The 22,848-nt window shown below is 48.5% G+C and overlaps 5 protein-coding genes across 5 annotated transcripts in view; 1 reads left to right on the forward strand and 4 right to left on the reverse strand.

Annotated features, from left to right (window-relative positions):
- LOC131211983 (bone morphogenetic protein receptor type-1B) overlaps positions 1-16,687 on the reverse strand; it is a 76,718-nt gene extending 60,031 nt beyond the window's left edge. Inside the window, exon 1 of the mRNA XM_058205685.1 lies at positions 16,597-16,687. Within this exon, the coding sequence (XP_058061668.1) occupies positions 16,597-16,681 (85 nt within the window). The 5' untranslated portion in view covers positions 16,682-16,687. The remainder of the gene's footprint in view (positions 1-16,596) is intronic.
- Positions 16,688-16,862: 175 nt separating this feature from the next.
- LOC131209774 (ras-related protein Rab-14) lies at positions 16,863-18,319 on the reverse strand. Its single transcript, XM_058202911.1, has 2 exons — positions 17,932-18,319; positions 16,863-17,870 (listed from the first exon to the last, which is right to left on the reverse strand). The coding sequence occupies exons 1-2, from the start codon at positions 18,112-18,114 to the stop codon at positions 17,424-17,426; spliced, it is 630 nt and encodes a 209-aa protein (XP_058058894.1). The 5' UTR covers positions 18,115-18,319; the 3' UTR covers positions 16,863-17,423.
- Positions 18,320-18,659: 340 nt separating this feature from the next.
- On the forward strand, positions 18,660-19,875 carry LOC131208914 (large ribosomal subunit protein eL34). The gene is made up of 3 exons (XM_058201853.1): positions 18,660-18,723; positions 19,015-19,093; positions 19,447-19,875. The coding sequence occupies exons 2-3, from the start codon at positions 19,029-19,031 to the stop codon at positions 19,787-19,789; spliced, it is 408 nt and encodes a 135-aa protein (XP_058057836.1). The 5' UTR covers positions 18,660-18,723; positions 19,015-19,028; the 3' UTR covers positions 19,790-19,875.
- Positions 19,876-19,934: 59 nt separating this feature from the next.
- LOC131208899 (protein l(2)37Cc) lies at positions 19,935-21,476 on the reverse strand. The gene is made up of 3 exons (XM_058201833.1): positions 21,360-21,476; positions 21,054-21,161; positions 19,935-20,986 (listed from the first exon to the last, which is right to left on the reverse strand). The coding sequence occupies exons 2-3, from the start codon at positions 21,139-21,141 to the stop codon at positions 20,256-20,258; spliced, it is 819 nt and encodes a 272-aa protein (XP_058057816.1). The 5' UTR covers positions 21,142-21,161; positions 21,360-21,476; the 3' UTR covers positions 19,935-20,255.
- Positions 21,477-21,611: 135 nt separating this feature from the next.
- LOC131210584 (vesicle transport through interaction with t-SNAREs homolog 1A) lies at positions 21,612-22,709 on the reverse strand. Its single transcript, XM_058203853.1, has 3 exons — positions 22,555-22,709; positions 22,055-22,464; positions 21,612-21,986 (listed from the first exon to the last, which is right to left on the reverse strand). Exons 1-3 carry the CDS (start codon positions 22,643-22,645, stop codon positions 21,837-21,839), a joined length of 651 nt encoding a protein of 216 aa, XP_058059836.1. The 5' UTR covers positions 22,646-22,709; the 3' UTR covers positions 21,612-21,836.
- Positions 22,710-22,848: the final 139 nt, after the last annotated feature.

Genomic DNA, 22,848 nt, shown 5'->3' on the forward strand with positions numbered 1-22,848 from the left:
TCAGTTGAAAGAATCCACACGATCGGAGGCAAACACCTCGCAAACGATCGCTACCATTCACATATTTGCGTAAGTTCGCGCAATAAAAGGCTGAAACGATGTTTGATTGTAAACGTACGGCAGCTTGGCAGCCACTTAAAAGCATTCTCCTGTAGCGCAACGATTAGCCAGATTTTGAGATATTTTATCGAAAGAATGGAACGCAAACCGAAGTCGGAAATCGCATCTAACGGCGAGGTAAAATCGATCGCCTGTCAGTGGCAGATAAGGGACGATAAAACCACTTTTCATTAAAACATTTAACCGCGGTGAATAAAGTAGCAATCGTACGGGGTCCCAAAAACCGCAAAATGAAACAAGAAAGGACCGCCGCCGGCTGGCGTCATAGAGCGGAAATGGTTGATGATGGAAAGTACTTAACGTGTCGTTAAATGTGACACTTATCAATTGGCGTATTCTGCACCTTCAAGCCCCTACCCCTTGAGTTCCTTTTTAAGGCGCCGATCTTCCAGTTCGAGGGAAACCGAAATATATTCCAAATGTCCGAATGTCGGTAACGAACAACGAAATTTTCACCCATAAAATTGTTGGACACAAATTTGCTACGGCTGTGCTGTCTAAATCGCCGTTCGCCGAAAATATGGCCCAATAAAACGCTAATGAAAAGCTAATATTGTTGGCCTTGTTTGCCGCGAAGCTAGGCCAAGGGTTCGGTGGTGCGCATCTTTTTCAGGAATAACAACATCTTTTCCACAAACCCCCGGCCGTCTAGGCCCGTTTGTCAACCTGTGTCGCTTTTATGATTGCTACAATTAAATCCGTCGTAAATAATCACATCTTCATTCTGGCTCCACCACGACGAAGACGGCGCGTTAGGGGACCACAACGTTTATGAAGTCGTAAATCGGAAATCAATTCGCAATAATTGATAATAACACACAGCGAAACCTTTTGCATATTATATGAACCGAGCTCAGCGGAGAGAAACCGCTGCGAGCCAGACACTACACGCGGTTTCGAAAAGGACACAATTAAAATTCGGAACACGCTGGGGCGATTTACGCGGCAGTTCCGATCGTGCTATCGGCCCCTCGTACACGTCTTTCTCGCTGCGAAAGATTCATTCATCGGTTCGAGAGACAAACGACGGAGGCACATTTCCATACCAATGGTTTCTGATATATTGTGGCCTACGCTGTGGGCACTAGGCACGGTTGTGGGCCGGTGGAATAGATCTTCAGTTTTAGACGGGTTTTAGTGTTCGGCATTTGGCTTAGAAAGGATTTATACAACCATGTCAAACGGCGTGTAATATTCTCCACGCAAAGAAAGGCTAGCACGTGGCCGCTAGCACTCAATCAGCTATGTGGGCCACGTATCAACACGAATAATGGAGAAATAACCTTTAATTTTAATTTCACATTCGATAACATTTGAATGAGACGTCGTCCCTTTTCCTGCTATTGATTTTACCCATTATGGCATCCATAATAGGCACTTTGTGAATCAATCAGCCAACAGCAGCTGTGTGGTGCAGCAATTATTGAATTCAAACGTTTCTGCTTGCTTACAGAAGGAGTAGCGAACGATTGCACAAAATTAATCGTAAGCCATTTCATTTGACCATTCGCGTTTACCACGAGAGAACCTGTAAACGCAAAATGTCCACCCAAATGCGGTAAGCATCGGCAGCGAGCAGCGATAGAAATGTCTAAAATCCAATTACAAATGCTCGTTCGCTCATTCGTTTATTGCCATATTGAATCCATTTACTCGATATAGACATACGCGCGCCGTTCACCGGCTACGGGTCATCCTCTACTTCGGGCCCTGGACAGCTTAATTTCTCGAGCCTCGATGCATACGCACGTTCGCACGTCCTCCGGCGTCGACCGGCGTTGAAGTGGGAGGCACGTCCGTGCCAAGAGACAGCTCCAACCTTGTGGCGGACGAACGGATGGAAGCGTCCACCATGCGTCCCCCATGGCAGGAAACGAGGACAAGGCGGTCTTAAAACAACTCATTGCACTTCACAATCCCACAAACTTCCTCCATGTACCGCCCACTCGAGAGTGTCACCGTAAACGGTAAAATGGAATGAAATGCACCGATTTGGTGAGAGATCGCTTAATGTCGCCCCGTAAGGCGATTCGTCGTTACCGATGATTTATGGGGCTGGAATACCCGATGAAGTTCGCCCAAATCGAAGGCGCACCACCAAACTAGGGTACATTAAATTGGGGAAAAGCCCTTTTATTTCGCCCGATTTTTGGTGCTCATCAACCAGCACGAGATACGAATACAAAGCATGAGCTGGGCAACGGGGTCTTCGACACCTCGCCCCAATCGATCGCATATAAATCAATCAGCCGCTCAGGGATGACCACAGAGCACAGAAAGTGAATACGGTGAGCGCGGTTCCCTTTATATGGGATGCGCATAAATTTGGTCAATGCCAACCGATGGTTTATGCCGTCCATCCAGCGTTCATTAGGAGTGTCGCCGATACGCGTAACATGGTGTCGTTTCGTTCCACAAGATCAGCGTGTCCGTTGCTAACTACCGCCATTTACTGCTGCTGCTGGTGATGCTGCCAGCAAGATCAGATAGCCTTATCAGAAACGAATAGAAGCGACAACGGTTCGAATTTGCCACCGTGTAAGCCGAGAGCTCCTCTGCCGGGCCAGTCAGCCAGCTGGCGCGCGAAAGGTATGTGGATCGATTTCGTTTTCTCTAAATGCGAAATCGATCGCCGTTGATGGCGACGATGGGTCACTAAAATTATGGACCCACCCGTTGCCCAGCCCCCCAGGCCGCAGTACTCGGTCGGTCCGGGCGTGCTGACAGATGCTGTTGTGACGTCCGTTTGGTTGATTATGCAAATGGCCGCTCGTGAGACATGCGGTTTCTTAATTAAGGCCCAAGGTCTGGTCCGCGTCTGGACACGGCGCGCCACACAACGGGCGAACGCCAGAGAGCATAATCGGTTTTTGCCCCGTTTAGGTGCAAACTTGGGCAATTTTAGCACTAGGGCACTGCTTTTTGCCAGTCCACCCACCCGGGGTGTTTTATGTTTTTTAATGCCCATCGATATCGAAACCCCGTTCGGGAGAATCACCTCCAAGCGATATCCAGTGGCGTCTCACAGGCCATCCAAGAAAAAAAAAACGTACGCTATTTCAAGCTGGGATGGGCTGTCCGCTACAGCCAACCAGGACACAGGAACTGCCTTTTTCGAATGGGTCTTCTCAGAATTCAAAAATAACAACCAGTGCCGTTTTTGATAAGCCATTTCGGCAATACCAGTTTGGGACTTCTCATCTCGAACCTTGGGCAGTAATCACGGCTAATCCGCACATTTTTAACGCGCAACTTCAAGCATCGTTCCGTGCAGCGTGACATCGAATAAAGATGGGGAAAATATGGTCGTTTATCGTCCGGCGAATGGCAGCGATCGGTCCAAAGCCTAGAGCCACGTTATCTAGCCCCGAACGAACATTACGGCAAATTTGTATTTTCACACTTCCTCGACAGGCCATAAATTTACCGGGGTTCCGGTGGCCCAATGCGCGGGGATTAACTCGATAGGAGCCAAAGAAGGAAAAGGACGTTCGTTCGTTCGTCGAATTTAATTTCCGTGCTCCGTGACGCTGTGAAACGGTGAATTTTTAATTTCCAAACACCCAAATATCTTTCGACCCGCGCGGTAGCGTCGAACGTCGATCTCAATTAAAGCCACCGGGGCGCACTGGATCATTTATCATGCGGGGTAATAAATTGCCAGAACCGAGCGTCAGGGCGACGCAATGGCGACCAAACGTCGCGTTTGCATTCTTGCCGTCCAACTCGATGCGAACGGTGATGCATTGTGACACCGATGGCGGCTCGGCAAGGGTTCGCGCACGCATTAGTCCATCACGGCCACAGAAATGGTTGATAGCTGACAACAGGCGGCCACCGTGCGCCGTGCGTTCCGTGCTCGTAAAGGCCATACACGGTTCGCGTGAACCTGTTTGTCGCCGAACTCTGGCGCCACATCCGAACATTCCCGGACACTTGCCGACACCGAGAAGCGGACACCAAAAGTGTATGTTCGCACGCACGGCACGGGCCCTACCGATGATTAATTTCTTACAATAATCGACCAGCGGACCACTAATCTGTCGCGCCCGTGCGCCCCGCCAGGTTGGCGTCGAAAGTAGAGATTTTTAGCGCCATCTAAACATAATTATGCTTCCGCATTCTCTGCAGTTCGTCTGGCGGGCGCCCCCGTTTCGCACCGGTTGGAGAAGATTCACATTTAATTTGCCTATCCATAACGTGCCTGCAAATGATGCCAAAGGACATTAAATAGTTCCCGTGATAGTGGAGTACCTACATTATGCCGCAAAAGACAACGGCTTAAAGATAAAACGTATGGCTGGGTTCGATTCTACAATATAAAATTACACAAATATGGAAAACAATAAGATTTATGGGCATAACATTGCATTGCTAATGGCGTTATTAGGTTCCTTGGTCAATGAGTAGCAATATTGATTGCAATCAGCAACCGTATGGGGCTCCCCAAAGCGATACTCCTTGTGCTTGTGATTACGACACACAACAACCAACAGTCGTCGTTGGTCGGGGCCGGGTAATGAAGCCTGGCCTGGCCTCCTGCACACAAAACCTGATAAGTAATGGAATTTTAAATAGGCACTTCAGTTCTGCGTGCATAATTTATTTGAACCCATTCGCTGGCCGTGTGGCTGACTGTGGCCCGCACCACCAGCAGCAGCAGCAGCCCACACAAATGGCCAGAGCGCAGGAGAACACAGTTATGGTAACATAACCGGTGCCGCTCGAGCCGTCGATTTACGATCTTACGATTTTCCAGTGCGCCCACACGGCGGCCTCTCTAGCGGAGCCTATTCAATCAGCCGTGTGTTTTTCTCCCTTTCCGACGAGTTGATGAGATCTCGACCGCCGTTGGGATCCGCCGTTATGATCGGCGTTTCTGATTTCCATAATTTACATCCCCAAACGCACGCGCAGGCGCAAACAGCAACTGCGTTTTATTTGTCTTCGGCCAGCATAGAAGTGTTCAGTACACGAGAGTGTGTACAGGCGAAACCCACCCAGCGTTTGCGCCTCTTGAAAATCTCTCCTCAAGAACGGAAGACCGATTGAGCAGGAAACACCGGTAGCTGATCCCCGGGCTGGGACCGAGAGACCGGGAAGGCCAAAGAACAAGATCGGACCATAGTCAACCCATTCGCATTCGCCGACACGAGATGTACCAAGCACTAGCGTGGGCTCTTGGGCGTTATTATGGAGAATTATTGGCCCGCAAAGGGACACGTACCGAGCGAATCATCTAACAAATCCTGTGCCTCCGCCTAGTGAAATTACTTCGCCCGTCCGGCCACTCCAAACAGGAGGACTCGTCGGTGGGGCATGCTGTGCGCTCCAAAATGAAACCGCGGGCGACCCGCGGTCGGTCTATAAATAATTCCCCGACACCACCGGGAGAGACGGTAGCATGCACTTTCTTTTGTTGTTGAGCAAATCTGTGGAATGTGCACCGCGCGCGGAGTGGATAAATTATGCTCCGACCGATCCGACGTTGCGCCGTCGACGACGACTTCGGTCGGCCATGCTCCTCCGTCCGCCCGCTGTCATAACGGGCGAAACGGGGTGGGCTAATTTTTTATACCTTACTGACGGTGAAAAACACGGACCACGGGTTGAATCTAGTCGCTGGGTAAGTGCAGTAGCAGTCGATATGACCGATGGACACCATCAGTGCACGACACGGGCCCACCAGGGGAAGCTGCGGCTACTAACGGCACGCAATTCGCCTTTTACACAGTGCCCTGGCGATCGTTTGCGGGAGCACTAGAGAGAAAGGAAACGAATGGGACCAGCAATCGTACCCATTCGACGCAAATGGTCGCACTTTATTTCGTGCAAGAAGTGAGCCAGCCATCCAATGGATTGTTATTATTTCAAGCAGCCTGGAGTGGTCTCCGTAATGCGGTTAGGACTAAAATAAACTTAAGAACTAAGATAAACCATTGGACAAAACTATTTACGATATTACTTTGCACACTTACCACCGATAGCACTCAGTTTTCGTTTTAGCCACTTTCAAAAGGTTGCTACGATCGGTGCGGCGCTTGTCGAATAATGTTGAATGGCTGCGACAATATACTAGACTTTTGAAGCATCAAACTTTCAACCCGGCCATATAAACATCAAATTGTGCCTTTTGAATGTCTTTCTTTTAATTTGGTTGACGAATGTTCTCTGAAAAAGAAATTGTTAACTCCCATCACTTTGTCTACTACGCGAATCCGCGTCGAAAGACAACATTGAACAGTTACATTGAAGACAACAACTCGTCGCAGCACTAGTAAAATGTGGTTATTTCGCCGTCATCTGTAAATCCCTGCGTTCATTGGCGCAGTTTCGAGCAATTTTTCAATTGTCTCCTTAAAAGGAACACGATCGCAGCTGTCAAAGTGGAACGTGCAATTTTGCTCACCAATCCTTCATTTGGGCTGCGATTTACGTAACAAACCGCATGATCGAATAATTGTACCGTTTCTACGGCATTGACCCACTTTTTAATCGCTCCCTAGACGACACCGGATGATTCACGCCTTCCTGCACGATCTGTATTATCGATCGATTCGTACGCCAGCGTCTGGGCCGAAGCATAAATGAATCACACGCCACACACCCGAAACGTGCGTAAAGTGGCTTCGATTTTACCGATGCCAACCCGGGTCCCAGTGTTCGCTGCTTATGCGCCATCTGGTCGCCTCATGTTTCAGGTTTTTTTTCGTTTAATTTTAACAAGATAGTTGCCTCTCACGATCGTCGTTGGTCCCCGATCTCTCCCGCTCGGGGAGCGGGTACCACCACAAAACGGTAAACAAACACGCCAATAATTGCATCCATTCAAACATTTAGAGCCTTCGGGCTCCCCCATTTGGGTGATATTCAGCCTCCCATTCAGCTTGCCAACACCCGAACCGATGCGGCTCAGCACGATCGGTTCCCTTACGCAAAGAGCGACCTGAAAAATCGACACGATGAAGCTTCCGACGGCCGGGCGTACCGTGTGGTGGTTGTTGGCAGAAGCGACAGATTTTCCTTTTAGTGGCCATTAGCTCACTTAGAAGGTCCTTCTCGCTCCCCTTGGGCCGGGTAAGCACATCTTTCCCGCGGCGTGTGCCACCCGAACGAAGATGCTGCACGATTAGAGGCCCGCAAACGCCCATAATCGATCGAAATAGGAACAGATTGGGGTCGGAGTTTGACGTGGCAACGAACGAACGAACGAAGGATGGGAAGCTATCGGAAAACACCGCGCACTCCGTCCGGCGCAGATGGTTACCGATCGATCGAACGCTGCCCCTGCGACCCACGGCGGGATCCGTGTGCGATCTTCACACGACACACGCGTCTGTCTGGAAGTCTTCATCCTCGGTGTCTTTTCGGTGCGATGCCAGCGTTTTGATATCTTACTGCCAGCCTGTGTGATGGTCCTGCAGCCACCCGATCGGTAGCCGTCCCAGCGACACCGTGTTGGGGAAAGTTGGCTGTCGGATGTTTGCGCAATTCTTTACCCCGGTCCCGTGTGTTGGAACATTATCGAATCGTTCGTTTTTTTCTTCCACGCATCGGCCAGCGAAACAACGCTTTGACCTTTAATGGGCAGTCAGTCGCTTCCAAACGCCCTGCGGGAAAGTGATCGAGTTTTTATCAGACCACCCGACAACAACCCGTTTCGCGTCGATCCACGGCCATACGGTTTCGCGCCAGGTTGCCGAACAAGGATCCGAAGGCCCCGTCGCGCAACCTGCCGGGGTCCATCCATTTTGGCTCGGGCCAACCAAATATGAACATCCACCCATCGCCGGTAAGGTAGCAGAGCCGGAGGGCCTTTTGCCAACCCTCGTGCCGTTGCAATTGATATCTTTCAATTAAATCTTATAAATCTATCTCTGGTTTCGGTCGGCCCGGGGCACGATGCACTTTTGCATAGCCCCCGCGCGCGTAGGCCAATGCCCCGTTGCGCTGCTGCGGAACGGCGCACAAGTGTGTCTCGGGTTTTACCGCCTTTGCCACAACCGGGGCCCGGGTCAAATATAGATTTTCCACCCGATTGCAGACCGCAGAAGAAGGGACTAAGTGATTATCATCAATCATAGTCCATATCGTATCGTTAAATGTGCATCGTCGATCAACCATCATGTCACGCTTCGTACTGGTTTGGCTCACGGCAGCTCACGGTGTGTGAAGGTTTTCCTCCCGACGGTCGCCGGTTTTCCTGATCCACGGATGGTGGAAAATGAAAAATTATGATCATTGCATGGCCAGGTACAAACACAGGCCCTCGTTCGCTTGAAACGGGACGACGTAAACGGATACTTTATAGTCGCTGATAATCATTGCGGAGATATACAGTGAGAAATTGAATAAAATATGAGCACCGCTAGAATGCCCATATTTTATGCGTTAACGAGACGATTATTTTCGTAAAAGGATAGGTTTATTAAATCATCCATTTACGAGACAGCGTACGTAACCTTCGCTGACACGTAGATCTTTCTCCGCACTTTCTAATGCTTACCGTTTCTTTTGAGAGTAAAGTTGACTATGCAAAAAACAACCAAAAACAAGCCTGCAGAGTATAAGTCACTGCATCAGCAGCCAATGATCCCTCCGCTCATCGTAGATCCATTTTTGCACCGAAACTAGGTCACCCGTCGTCACGTCCGTTTGCCGTGGCGCCAAAAATGGGAAAAGATACGTGTAATGCAAAAACCGAACCACGACCAAACTGAAACCTCACGAAAGCGACCCCATCCTCATCAACAGAAGGGGCGAACTTCAAGAAGATGGACAGACACTAATTGCGAAGAACTGGAATGGAAAACGCTCTCCTAATGGTGGATGCAATACATTAACGAAAACGGAGAGCGCCACAAAAAAAAGGTGGCAATCAAAATCTCGAACAACAACCGAGCTCATAATGGAACACCAACACTCGATGGCGCCGAGCGCAGTTCAATAGTTCACCCTGGCACCCGGGAATGGCTAGCTGGCTGACAGGGCCGGAGTTGGCCGTTCCGAAACGGCCAGCGGTGAAGCTAATTTTCATCAATCAAGCAAACTCTCGAAGGCTGCTAATTTGAATAATTAATTATTTTAATCAAAACCCACCACGCTCCGTACGCAAATACACACGCGGCGCAGCGCAGCGCAGCAGTCAAGCGATCGTCAAAGCACGTTTTTATGTGTGCACGTCGTTGCCGCACGATCGTCTTCGCCGGGACGAAGAGACGGGCCCACAACAAACGGGACCATAAAATTCATTGACGATCGTTTGTAACATATTTCTAAAATTAGCAGCCAAATGCAATAATGAAAAAAAAAATGTTTTTCTTATTTTTAAGTCCCCGACGGCGAACCGTTTCAACGCACGCGCTCGTTCAATATTCGATTACGGGATGGTATAAATCACGCAATTAGCCCGTCGTGTCAGACCACGTGTCCCGTGTGGCCGTTTCGACGTTGTACTGTGCTGCTGCTTATCAGCGCTTGATTATGCTTTCGAAAGGGGGCCACCAATGCATCTCCTAGACGCAGCAACAATAATCGCCGCAATGAATCGCGAGGCGTGTAGCGCCCCCTCGCCAGCCCAATTTGCATAAATTCTTGCGCGCTATCGAAACCGATATCGATGAGCGGCGGCGCGAGCCTAGGCCGCCCGTGCGCGCCACACATTAGTATGCGCGTGAGCAAAACGTTACAAATCACGCCATCACGGGATCGGCCAGTACGGGGATCGACGGGGTACACCATTTAATCTGCACGCGTAAGTGGCCATTTCCACATTGACGCGCTGCGCGCAATAAAGAAAAGAGCCGAGCCGGGGCCCCGCCGTCGGTTTCTTTCGGGGCGCGGCGTAATGGCGTCATTAACCAGTCGCTACAAATTACTCAACTGACGCCCGCCCGCGGAAGGGCATCGGACACGGGAGCCTGGCAATTACTTCTACTAGCGGCCCGTCGCCCGCAGGCTGAGGAAGTCCCCGGGCAATCCGAATTCAATTTCACCGTCGCAACGTGGAACGTGCGCCCGTCGAACAATTTAGAAATAAAAATTGCCCTCCAATATTCATTTACTTTTCGATGGCCATTTTCCTCCATTACGGTCCCGCTCTTAACGGGTTTCTCATCCCCAACGGTTCCCGCTGCCCGCCCAGCCCGGCCTTCTAACGGGCGACGCCGATGCGTAACAAGCGCAACCAGTTTTAGGCTGGGGAAATGACTTTTTTACAACTGGCCAACATTGTCGTGTGCAAGCCACATCTTCACACAGCCGTACACGATCATGCAGCGATCAGGGCACGATTTAGGGGATCCTTCCGATCCATCACTTCAGCGCCTCGTAACGGCCACCGACCGGTCCCTGATGCTCTGGGTGGAGAAGCGAAGCGAAGGAAGTTCGAGAAACGATAAAACGTTTAAGAAAATTAATTTCTTACCACCTTCTCGTCGAACCCGCGTCGATGGGTGCCCCCCCTAATAACAGTCCCCGGCTCGTCTCCCCGGTCAGATCGTGCGCAGTTTAGGTAGGTGCGCGTCCCGCACCATTTGACGCCGTCTCGCCAACGGGCAAGTGGAGTAGAAGAAAAAGAACGGACGCCCAAAACGCATTTCGTGTGGCCGGGGAGAGGGAAGAGTAGGGCTAAAAGTGCTGCACAACAAACCCCGAATCATCTCGCCATCGGAGCCCATCATCATCGCACTCAGGCAGGGGCCGCGGCCAAAAACCCGGGCGCACCGGGTCCCCGTCGCCAGCGCTAACGGGGTTGTTTCCAGTTATTATTTTTTATTAATGTTCCCGCTTGGACCCGGTGGACGGCCTTCACCGATCGTCCCCGGGTCCCGGGAGGACCCGCGTGAGTTAAAAATTACGCTCATAATTTCTTCCGCTTTGCGCATTTCAGGGTCCAGCGCAACTCGGGCGCACTGGGCGGTGATAATCATTACGCAAAAAAGGGCCCCCCTTGTGTGCCGATTCGCGATGTGCGATGGACGATGGCAGTCATCAGTAACGACCGAAATTGGGCGCCGATGCTGCGCGTACTGGAAAATGCATTAAAATCCCGTTTACCATTCTCTGGGGGAGCCATTGGCACCTACTTTTTATGTTTTCGGGAGTCGGAAAGGACTAAGCAGTGGTGTAAATTATCGGCACACAGCCCCAGACAGAGAGGACGCAGCACTATGTAATAACGAATAATTCCACTCATCGTGCAGGGTGTTGGCAATACGCAATTGCCAGAAACAGACTAACTTTTGAAAGGACCAATTCAAAGACATTGACCTTTTATTCCACATGTTTTGTTTCTGACCATAATGTACTGTCGATCACCATGTGCGTGATCCCGTGGAGCCCTTGTAAGAAGGTAGCGAAGACAAAAAGATGCATGATTAATAACCACTCATTACAAGTTCGATTCATTTCGAACACTATTAACACTTCTTCAACAGCACACCTCGAAGAACAAGGCTAATTACCATGCAGCGGCGCTGCGACCTTTAGAGGGCCTCGTGATGGGCCGCACGATACGAACAGCTATCAGCTCGCCAGTCGCGCCACGGTGAACTCAATCGACGAGTGTCACACCCCGGGGAATGAGTTTTCTTCTGCCCTGCCGGGGCCACGTCAAATCTTCCCTCGCCGGACGGACTCATAAATCATGGCGAGAGAAAATTATCCTCCAGCGCGCGTTTGCGCGAACGCATCCCACAGCCAGCGGCCAGCAGGTCAGTATGCACCTGCGATTGGGGTGCATCGATACGGAGGATAATTTACAAGCACCATCCCCGATCGCTGCTCGGCTCGGGGCTACGCGAATAATGAGCACCGTGCGCTGAGGGCAATAAAAACATCCTCACCGTATTGAGGCGGACTGATCGAACCTGGTGATACTGTTTTATGAATCCAATCATTAAATTGAACGGATCAGCATTGCTCCGTTCTCACTTGACCGAGACGGACGCGAGCGATGTTTTCAACGTTGCTCCACACTCCAACACCTTTTTAGTGTCTACTCCAAAGCCCCGCTGGTGCATCTTAACCTACACCGGTTTTGATACAACCCGTCATAAAGCTGTGATTCCAGACGCGGTCCCGGTCACGGTTCTTCCCGCGGTGTAGCGTTTGGTCGATCGATTCAATCGATTGAATCATAAAAACCAAGGCAAACGATAAAACTCAAGAAGGAGCATTGGACAATCTTAAAAACTCTAAAAATAAAACTAAGGAATCGTTGTTCGGTGCAGTGAAGTTGGAGTGACCTCTGGCAGCCTAATATCCATATCAAAGGCATCGACGGCGACAGGACTGTGTGACCTGTACCGATTCAGTCCGACCCGTGGCCCGCGCCGCACGGACCGAATTTTGATCAATAATATTTAAATTACTCAAAAAAACCCTCATTTGTGCTGGATAATCCGAGAACAGAATATGCTTCATGTTCGTCACGGTCGTTCGCGGCGTGACAGCAGAGAGCTTTCGGGTCTTCCCGAACCGAACTAAGGTTTCTCGCTTGTGCCACTAATCAAGTTTTTCGAATATCACCAATCCGTGACCGTGACCAAATCGGATTTCGATTCGGAGGAAAGTTTTTTGTTCTCTCCTTCTCTGCCGATTGTCAAGCGGGCTGGGTGCCATATCGAAGCGGTCGTGCGAGCAATGCTCCCGAAGAAGATACCAGATTACACTTCCGGCCGCACGTCGCTGCTACACGACGCCGAAAGGGCGAGCGTATTAATTTCACAAAACGTAAAACAAAACGGCGCCTTCGGTCACGGTTCCAGAGTAACAAATGTTAAGCTGATGAGAGAAAAACCCGCCATTGAATCGCGAGCCGCGGCCCGCCGACTATCTGGCGCCTGCTGGCCACTAGCGAACGCCCCGGCGGAACGATGGACAGCGAAGAAATAAGAAGACGGGTGGTCAACGGGCGACGTGCCACGAGCGACACCGGGGGCAAGTGCATGATCGCCACTAATCAGCGAAACGGACTATCGATCATTTATGGAGCAAAGGGTACCAACCACTCGAAGACAAAAAGAAAATGAAAACATTTTTTCCGAGCGATTTTTTATTATTTTCTGCTGATCTTCCTTCCCTTGAGGTGACTGTTTAAATACTTTGTCACAATGGATAAAATATTTTCAACAATATTCAAGCATTTCTCCCTTGGCGCTTAACCAGTAAAGGGCTCCCTTAAAGTTCTTAGCCAGATCAATCAAAACACGGCATCGGAAGAACTCGGGCAGGTCTCTTGGGCCGCCGCGATGATCAAGCATAAACTGGGAGAACAAAAAGATGGATGATGGGTTCGCGCGTACACATACACGAGGGGCGAAACACGGCGCGGGGTAGAAGCCACCAGAATTATTCGATAGTGTCTACCAGATGTCAAGCCAAGTGTTGGAGAACTCGAAACAAAAAGTGATCCGTTGATGGACACACCGACCCCGCTGGAAGCAGATACTTTACCAGCCTCAGCATGATGATGATGATGGTCACGAAGTCGCTCTTTGCGAACCAATGAGTGTTTCATTTTTCGTCCATTCTACCGATGGCCATTTTTGGGCGAATGGAAAGCCCCGGCCGGCGTCTGCCTATGGGACTTGGCCTAAAGAAATGGGAATCGATTGCCTCACGGACTAGTGACGCCTGATAGGCATACTCTACGACATTGAGAAAGTCTTGCACTGAGCAAAACAAAACAAAAAATAATTGGAGCCTTTCTTAATGAAGCTTTTAATTGCATAAACATTGAAGGACCTGCTGATACGAAAATTAGGACATACTTTTACATTACGTGCAACTATTTTGCTTACCCTTTAATTTACAACTCCGCTCGATCTATTTATAAAGCAACACTCGGTCGATCGTAGTTGAACGACAAGTGATCCATACCAGCTTGGGCAACTTTTACGTTCACAAGAGAACGAGTAGGATGCCATCTGCTATTAATATGTTGACACTGGCGCCAACATGCTCGTCAACGTGCTGATTGCGCTATCCATCAGTACAAAAAAACCGAGCGACCATTTACTGTTGCTCCGCAGCGCGACGCTATTTCCACACGCGTACGACATGATATTTCCCCCGATGGACATTCCGGTGAATGTCACTCCAATTGTAGAGTAATTCTCATCCCCAACGAGAAAAGTAGCCCTTCTCCGCCATCTCCATCGCGGTCAATGCCATCTCCGGTGTGGGACTGCTGTACGTGCCCGGCCGGGCATGTTATCGGTTTTGCAAAAACCCTTCGCCCGTACGCCGGGTTACCGGAAGAAGACACGTACCGGTTGTCCCTTTTAAGGGAAACCAGCAAAATGCGCTTCGACAGGAGCGCTCCAGCCTCGATCAGTGGCGATCGGTGGCGGCTGCCATGACATGGCTGGAAGCTCATGCGCGAGCGCGTGTGATAATTTATGATCGAAATTGCGCGCAAATGGAAGGCCAGCGCCAGTCAGCGACAAGTGACCGCTACCATAAATGCTACCACTCGAACCTGACCGGGAAACGGATGAAACGGGAATCACGGCGACAGCATCAGCGTCTTCTCCCGTTTGCTTTTTTTGTTTTTGCTGCTGCACACACTTTTCCCCGTACGGTCGATCGAGTACGATCGTCTGGAAAATATTTTCCCATAATGCTGTTAATGATATACGCTGGCGACGAGTGCTGTGCCGTGCCGCCAATGCACATCACGCAGAGTGGGACAGTATTTACAGGAAGAATAAATAAAATTTACGGCAAACTTCACCGGTCGGCGACAGGCGGCGAAATATGGAATCTTCATTTTAAAGTACAATCAGGAGTCCAGTGGCGACCTCGAAGATGTGTCAATACTCGTATGACACATAGCTTTGACGATCACCGAGATGATGGACTGGCCAGTACGCTTCATTACTTCAAACAGCCACCGAACGAACGCTGGTCCGTGGCAATAGACCCGACCGAGCCGGTAAATGAGTCGATGGCTGGAAGACTTACAGGTTTAGCGGGCTGATAAATATTTATTATTTGAATTTCCGGCAAACATTACCGAGTAAGATTTACGCGCTATTTGTTCATTCGCCACAAACGGCCACCAAAACCAACAGTCTCCGCATTCGGAATGAGGAGTAACTTGATCGTTCATCAAGTTTATCGGCCTGATCGAGCACAAGTTTGTATCGGTAAGCTTATTTTAAAGCAACAAAACACAAAAATCAAGCCGTGCCTCACATTTGGCTCATTCTGGTCACACTTGTTCGTCTCCATTTATCGTTGTTTACTTAATACAACCCTAATCTTAACTTTATACTTAACCCGTAGGAACAAAGTTAAATTGCCACTTTGAATCCGCCGAATGTCCCCACAACGCAACGCCAAACAAGACCAAGGGCTGGTTTTTCTTGATGTCCCTGCGACGATTGATTCCCTGAGCTGAGGGATCACGCGCGAATAAGTTTAACGAAAAGTGAACAAGATAATGTCGATAAGTGGTGGGGCAACGGAAAAATGCAATCTGTGCCACTTGTCATCAGCTCTGGTTTCACGTATGCCGTTTTTCTTGTGCCTTCAGCATTATTGCCTGGTGCGCGACGTCAGAATCCTGATCATGGGCAGAAGAAAAAGGCAAACGTGTGATGGCTTCGAGTACGGCATGGGAAAATAGTGAGAAAATTCCATTTTCATCGACATGATAGAGGAACCTGTTCTAGCGTGGGAATCGATAAAATGGAGCATGATGCCGCGGGATCAGGAAATGGTCGCTACGAGCTTAAGGAAACCAAACGGACTGTTTCGAACCACAGTAGCAATTTACGCATTCTTCAGTGATCGCCCCGATAAAACAATCCGTTTGTGAAGAAACTAATAAACTATTCCCCTATCGTTAAAACCTGCAAAAGAATATTTAGTATCGCAGCGCCCAACGTGGGGCTCGAACCCACGACCCTGAGATTAAGAGTCTCATGCTCTACCGACTGGTTAGTTGATCCTCGCTGACCTTCATCAAGCCCACGAACATTCTCAAAGCGAACATTTTCTTTCCTTTAACCGCATAGTTGAATGTTTGCCCATAACATTTTCAAAAGTTTTTTTTGTGTATTTTAAGGCTACATTATGATCTGAAAAGATCACCGATCACTGTGATGCCATAGAAAGAGAAGGCAAATCTAGCTCAACACATGGCATCGGAGATGATTGTTGCTGTGTTTTCTTTCATCGACAAACACTCGTTTCGCGGTATTTTCTTGCTCAATTGATAGAATTTCGTGTTCTCACAATGCACGAGAAGCACCCAGCACAGTGGAAGGTCCGAAAATAACACATTCTCATTCGCTTCTAAATCACAACAAACCACAGATTTCCAGGCATGCCATTTCTTTCTCGCGCACCTGTCGGCCCGGGGACCGAGATTCCGATCGGAGCCAGGATGTCGCAATGGTTCGGGCAACTGAGCAACACTCACTTTCTTCCAAATAACATTCACAATAGAAAATCTGCACCTACCTTTACCTTCTGCCGCCAAAATTGCTCCGGAAAACAACGTAAACAACACTAAATAGCCACAAATACTCTCACCGTCCGCGGCCATGTTTGATCCGATCACTTTAATCTTGCGATGTTCGTTGTTTTTCCAGCATTTTGACGTTTATGGTTTTGTGTACAAATCAACAACACGCGATGTTTTACCGCACAGTGGGCTGGGGATCATTATTCGGCTAAAAATTTATTGAGTAGAAATAATCGATTCACAGCAAAACGCGGTTGTTTCCAATAATTTATTCAAAAAGCGATCACGCTGAATTTGATTAGTTTATGCATGAATTTATAACTTACGAACAAACTTATAATGTGTTACGATAAATACATAAGATCGATGGATTAAATAATACGCTACACTAGCCCTACTAGAAGCCCTATAAGTAACTAAAACGCACTTTGAATGATTAGTTTGATTGCTCGTGGCGCAATGCAGCAGATTTCTGGCTGCTCTACGATTGTTTCTGTACGTGGAATTAATTGAATTATCCTTTTATCGTTATCACCGCACCTGATTTCTTCGTCGTTTGATGGCACTTTGTTGAATGTTCGTTCTCGTAGCTTGGCAAGCGAAATATTCCCACAGCGAATAGCACTCATGTGCATTCCAATGTTGCTTTGGCTAGGACGGTTTCACTCAGCGGAAGGCAACCGTAAGAAGATCCGCTGGTCGTTTAAAGTTCGATGATCAAATGAAGAATGGGTTGAAGTGAAGTTCTGTTGGCTTCTGGGGAGCAAACTAAACCGAGAATGCAGCAAACTCGAGAGTAAACTTTGCTCCATCAATAGATATACTAGCATAGGCATCCCGGGTCAGTCACCTCGTCCGGTGGGTGAATCTTGAAACCATGACTCTCGAGTGCCTGCAGCTCAAGTCGGGAGCGGTTCGATTCTACTAGCGAGGATGCAATGTCGCGAAACATTTCCTCTAGGCCTTCGCCCGTTTTGCAGGACGTTTTGTACGTCGCACTAATCAGACTTTGGCACTGCTCGCAAAACGATTCCATGTCTGCATCGGTTACGGGTGGATCGCCACTTGCTTCTATGTCTACCTTATTTCCTACCAGGAATATTTTGGCATTCTCAGCGTAGGACACAACGTCGAGCATGTGCTGCGAGAGCGCATGGAATGAGGATTCATTGTCCAACGCAAACACCAGGATGGCAGCTTCGGCAAACTTGTAGTAGCTGGAGGTGACAGACGCAACCCGTTCCATTCCACCCGTGTCCCAGAGTTGAAGCTGAAAGGTTTGTCCATTACTGCAAAATTCATCCGATCTTTCGTCCGTAGTCCAATCAAACCTTAATTTCCTTGTCTCCGACACCATACGTTCTAGCGAAGTGGTCCAACCCGAGGGTAGATTTCCGATCAGTGGTGGTAACGAAACTGTTGGTCGCGAACCGTCGAAATATGGAGCTCTTGCCGACGCCATACTCCCCGCAGAGGATGATTTTCTGCTCCGGTATTCGCACCGAAGCCATCATTTGCACGCCCGTTGTTAGCTTTCTCCGTTAGGAAAACGCTCGAAGTACGGATGCGCTGATGAACGGATTCGCTGCGACACAGAACTCAGCCAGAGCCGTTTTGTGACTCATTTAGTTCTGCTGCTGCGATTATCCGACGGATTGCTCCTTCTGCAGGTTAGCGGCCGGCAATTGTGTTTGAAAAAACACCTGCCGTGCCCGTGTAGATGTTTCACTTTCTGCACTGATTTAATTAATAATCGCAGAAAATGACAGTCCTTTATTTTGATCCTACAAACGCAAGCTGTCAAAAAATGCGTTTCTCACCAAAAGCTGCAGTAACACCAAATTATCACAAGGCCACTGCTATTTGTTTTTAAATTGAAGCTTCAATTTAATGACAATTAATTGAGAATAATTATCAATTAAAAATTAAACTTCATTTAAATGGAGAATCGAGAAACATTTCAGATACGCTTGGAGCGTAACAAATCATTCAAACCCCTGTCTAAAACGCAAGCTGTCATCGGTGCGTGGAGTCTGCGTTTCTCTGCTTCCGGGCAAACGTCAGTCGCCAGCTTCTCTCTTTCCATCACTTTACGTGCTGCCTGGTGGACACATTTAGTGAAGGTGCAAATTTATTTGTGATTTTCTGGATAGAATCAAATATTATCTGTACTTAATCTTACGAGCGGTCGAAGCACAAGCATTCGACGATGGTTCTGGGAACATTTTTGTTAGATTGTGTCTCAAAATGTTCCTAACCGGCGTTGGTTTTTGTTTTCGATCGCAGAACTTCCCATCGACGGTGTATGACGTTTATGCATTCTCCGACGATGCCGATGTTTTTTCAATATTCCTCTCTTCGTAATTTCAAACTGCAATTCATTTACCAATCTTTCATGCTTTGCTTCGTTGTAGGTTGATTCGGTAAAATGGTCCAGCGACTGACGCTTCGACGACGCTTGTCGTACAACACCAAGTCCAACAAACGCCGTGTGTACGTATTCCATCGCATTCTGGTTATGGCCATCGGTTTCTAGGATTCAGCATGAACGAAACGAAATCTCGGTTACCTTCTCGTGGCCTGCTAAGATGTTGTGCACAATGTATGCTACCATCGACTCACGCTACGCATGCTGTGTTAGTGTTTCGATGCTACTATTTGTGCTAGAGTAATGGGTTGTCCTCTTTTGCCTGTCTTGCTTCGAGGGAATGGAACAAGGCACTTCTATAGTTGGATACAGATTGTTTTCGCTAATGATTAGCTTCGATACCTGCTGATGCCTAGGAATGAACTCGCTTCCTTTGAATGTAATTTAATCGCTCGTTTGTCATCGTGTCTGATTTCAGTGTTCGTACACCCGGCGGTCGGCTTGTGTACCTGTACGTGAAGAAACAGCGTACCCTGCCAAAATGCGGACAGTGCAAGGAGAAGCTCGCTGGTATCAAGCCATCGCGGCCAAGTGAGCGTCCCCGCATGAGCCGTCGCCTGAAGACCGTGACCCGCACCTTCGGCGGTGTGCTGTGCCACCGTTGCCTCCGTGAGCGCATCATTCGCGCATTCCTTATCGACGAACAGAAGGTCGTGAAGGTGCTGCGTGCCCAGCAGCAGGCCAAGTCAACGGGTAAGCCGCCCAAGGTTGCCAAGACGACCACCAAGCCCACTAAAGCTGCCACCGGCAAGTCGAAGTAGGCTGTGGCAATGATGATGCCTGTTTGTATAAACATTAAGGAACCACTCTTCAAGCAACAATAAAAAGAGATCAGTTGGTGCGAAAAAGGAAATTATTCTTTCGTTAGTTTTTAAGAGTAACATTCGAAAAAAAAGTGATAGGGTATTCTATTTATTTTATTTTCCCCCAATCCAAATGCAATGTACAACAATGCATTGTTCGGTGCGAATGACCTACGGGAACTGCCCAATTCTAGTGTACGTCCCTATTTTCCACCGGATTATTTCCATAAATGCTTTCCTGACGTTTTTGATCAATGCACCGCACGGTCGTGCCGTGAATAGGTCCACAAATAATAACACTCGACCCTTCCACTGCCTTCAGATCACGGGCCAGTATTTGCACTTTCGCTTGGGCGATGCAGAGCTCTTGGCTTAAAACATATTGTTCTTAATGACAAGGGAGTAGAGCAGCGCGTGCAAACAATTACTGCGGCAGACCCAACAGCGTCTGCTGACCGGCCGGCAGATAGTTCACTCCGCGCGATCTACTCATCTGGTAGGCAATGTCTTCGGCAGCTTCAATTCGACGCAGCTCGATCAGGCCATCGCCAGATTCTTTCAGCGATCGGGCCAGCATCTGAGCGGCCTGTGCGTCACCTTCCGCCGTAATGATGGCAGCCTGTTTCATCTGCTCCGCCTTTTCGACCAAAAATCGAGCCTTTTCTGCTTCCTGCTGCGCCACTTGTTTCATCTCGACGGCTTGTGTAAACTCCTTGCCGAACGTAAGGTGTGTGATCGAAATATCGTCCAGAATGACACCGAACTGTGAGGCACGCTCGGTCAGGTCGTCCGACACCTTCTGCGAAACCATCTCACGCTGGGTAATTAGCTCACCGGCATCAAACTGAGCCACCACTGCCTTCAACACTTCGGTCGTAATCGATGGCAACACACGTTCGTCGTAATCCTGGCCCAGGATGGTGTAGATCTTGGGCAGCTGATCCGGGACGGGGCGAAACAGAATACGTAGGGTGATGTTGACATTCTGCAAATCCTTGCTGCCGGTCACCACCGGTACATTGCGTGGTTGCGAACGAATGTCGAAAATGATAGGCCGCTGAACCCATGGCACAAAGAAATGTGTGCCTTCACCGGACACCTGCTGCTTGACACCACTGAATCGATCAAAAATTACTGCTCGATGGCCACCGTCAACTAAGGATTGAGGAAAAAGTCGGCACAAGTTAGACCATGAACTTGCCGGTCCCCTAATGCTACGAACCGTTATATAATGCAGAGTTTACAACTCCACCGACGACGGCTACTCCCAAACCCAGTTGTCCGAGGCGGTTCAAAAACTGTGTAGCCATTTTGTTACTTCAGGAGGTGCCTGCAAACATAAACCATTGAAGTGTCGTAAATAGAACCTAGTGTTACCATCGAAATAACAATTGCATCAGCTTTTGTAAATGAGGTTAAGGTGCGATTGCCGATCTGTGTTTGCTTTGATGTTATTGTAACTTTTTTCTGGCCAATTTCATCTAACCAGCGTTTCTGGAATTCACAACAAATAAAGAACATGTCGTACCTTGCACAATTTACCGGTTCGTACACTTTGCGTAACACAAAACGTGAATTACTTTATCGCAGCTTCTGAGCGATTTTAGCAGTGCGATGTTATAATGTGTATTCCGGTTGACACCGGGGCAGTGATGCCGGTTGGAACGATTAGTTGGTGATGCAGTGTTGCCAGGAAGAACGAAAAAGCACATAATACAAAAAAGTTCTGCAAAACGGAATTTAAAATGAATAAATCTCAGGCTTGTTTATTAGGCATGTATTTCATGGTTTATATCTATCAATGATACTGCATTAGAATGGAAACACATCTACTGGATTCTTTAGCAGAAAAGTAAAATACAATCTGTTAACGGTACATATCACAAAGCATTCAAACAAGGCTTAACTAAAGGTATTTCGTACCTACCTAAGCTGCTATTAACCAGGTTAAAGCAAAAGAACAAATTAAAAATCAACTGCACTGTCCAGCTCTGGTCGATGGAGCTTAGGAAATGGAAAAATAAATACTTAAAACAAGTACTAGAAATATAGCGACCACTACCACGACGAGGATGAACTTGTCCCTCATTGCACGCATTATCATTGAGTTCAGGATCCGCGAAGATCGACTCAAGTCGGCATCGGCTTCGCGAAGCTGAAACGAAAGAAATGCGTCAATCGTTCGCTGTAGGTAGTTTGAGAGCACGTTCCCGCAAAGATTACCCTTCCACGTGACCGCTGTATGGTTTCGCGCTGTTGGCTGAGGTCGGCCAAAACCTGCGCACCGACCTGTTCCGTTTCGATAGAAACCCGGTATGCATCGTTAAGATAGTTGCTGGTCCGTTCTAATCGCTCCGTGTTATCGAGCAGCCGACGTTTCTGATCCTCCTGTATACCAATTTCGTCAAATTCGTCAACCGACGAATCGTAACCCGCCTTCGAGCGCACTATCTTTGCGTTGTTGAATTCCTGTTGCAATCTTTTCCATTCGGCCTGATAGCAGTTCAATCGCGACGTATACGCGGCCCGCGAAGTCTGCGGGATGTCACGAATTTCTAGTCCGATTTGCTCGAGCAATTCTTGTGATTCTTCCAGCTGGCGGTCAATGTCCGAAATGAGTTTGTTTCGTTCCGCTGCAAAAGCAAAGCCCATCCAATGAGTGAAGTGGAGTGGGGTATGTGATATACCATATTCTGCTGATAAGAACCATAATTATCACTTACCGCCACTAGACGCAGCGATCCGACCGATTTGGGCAGTAATTTCCGCCGTCTGCACGGCGTATTGCTGTTCATAATCTTGTACGAGCTCCATTTGTGTACGAATCACGATAAAAGGATATTTTTCATGCCACCATTCAATCAAGGATCAACACGGTTTTTTTACTATCGCGTCAATGTTTTTGTGTCAAGACATTTGACAGTTTGTCCATACCGTGCGCAGGGTTGCCGGAAGTGGCTTCAAACATGACGAGCATTCAAACTTTGCCAATGAGCGTTTGTTTTTGCGTTTGAAAA

Source organism: Anopheles bellator, chromosome 2, assembly GCF_943735745.2.
Source record: "Anopheles bellator chromosome 2, idAnoBellAS_SP24_06.2, whole genome shotgun sequence".
In the NCBI taxonomy this organism is placed as follows: Eukaryota; Metazoa; Arthropoda; class Insecta; order Diptera; family Culicidae; genus Anopheles; species Anopheles bellator.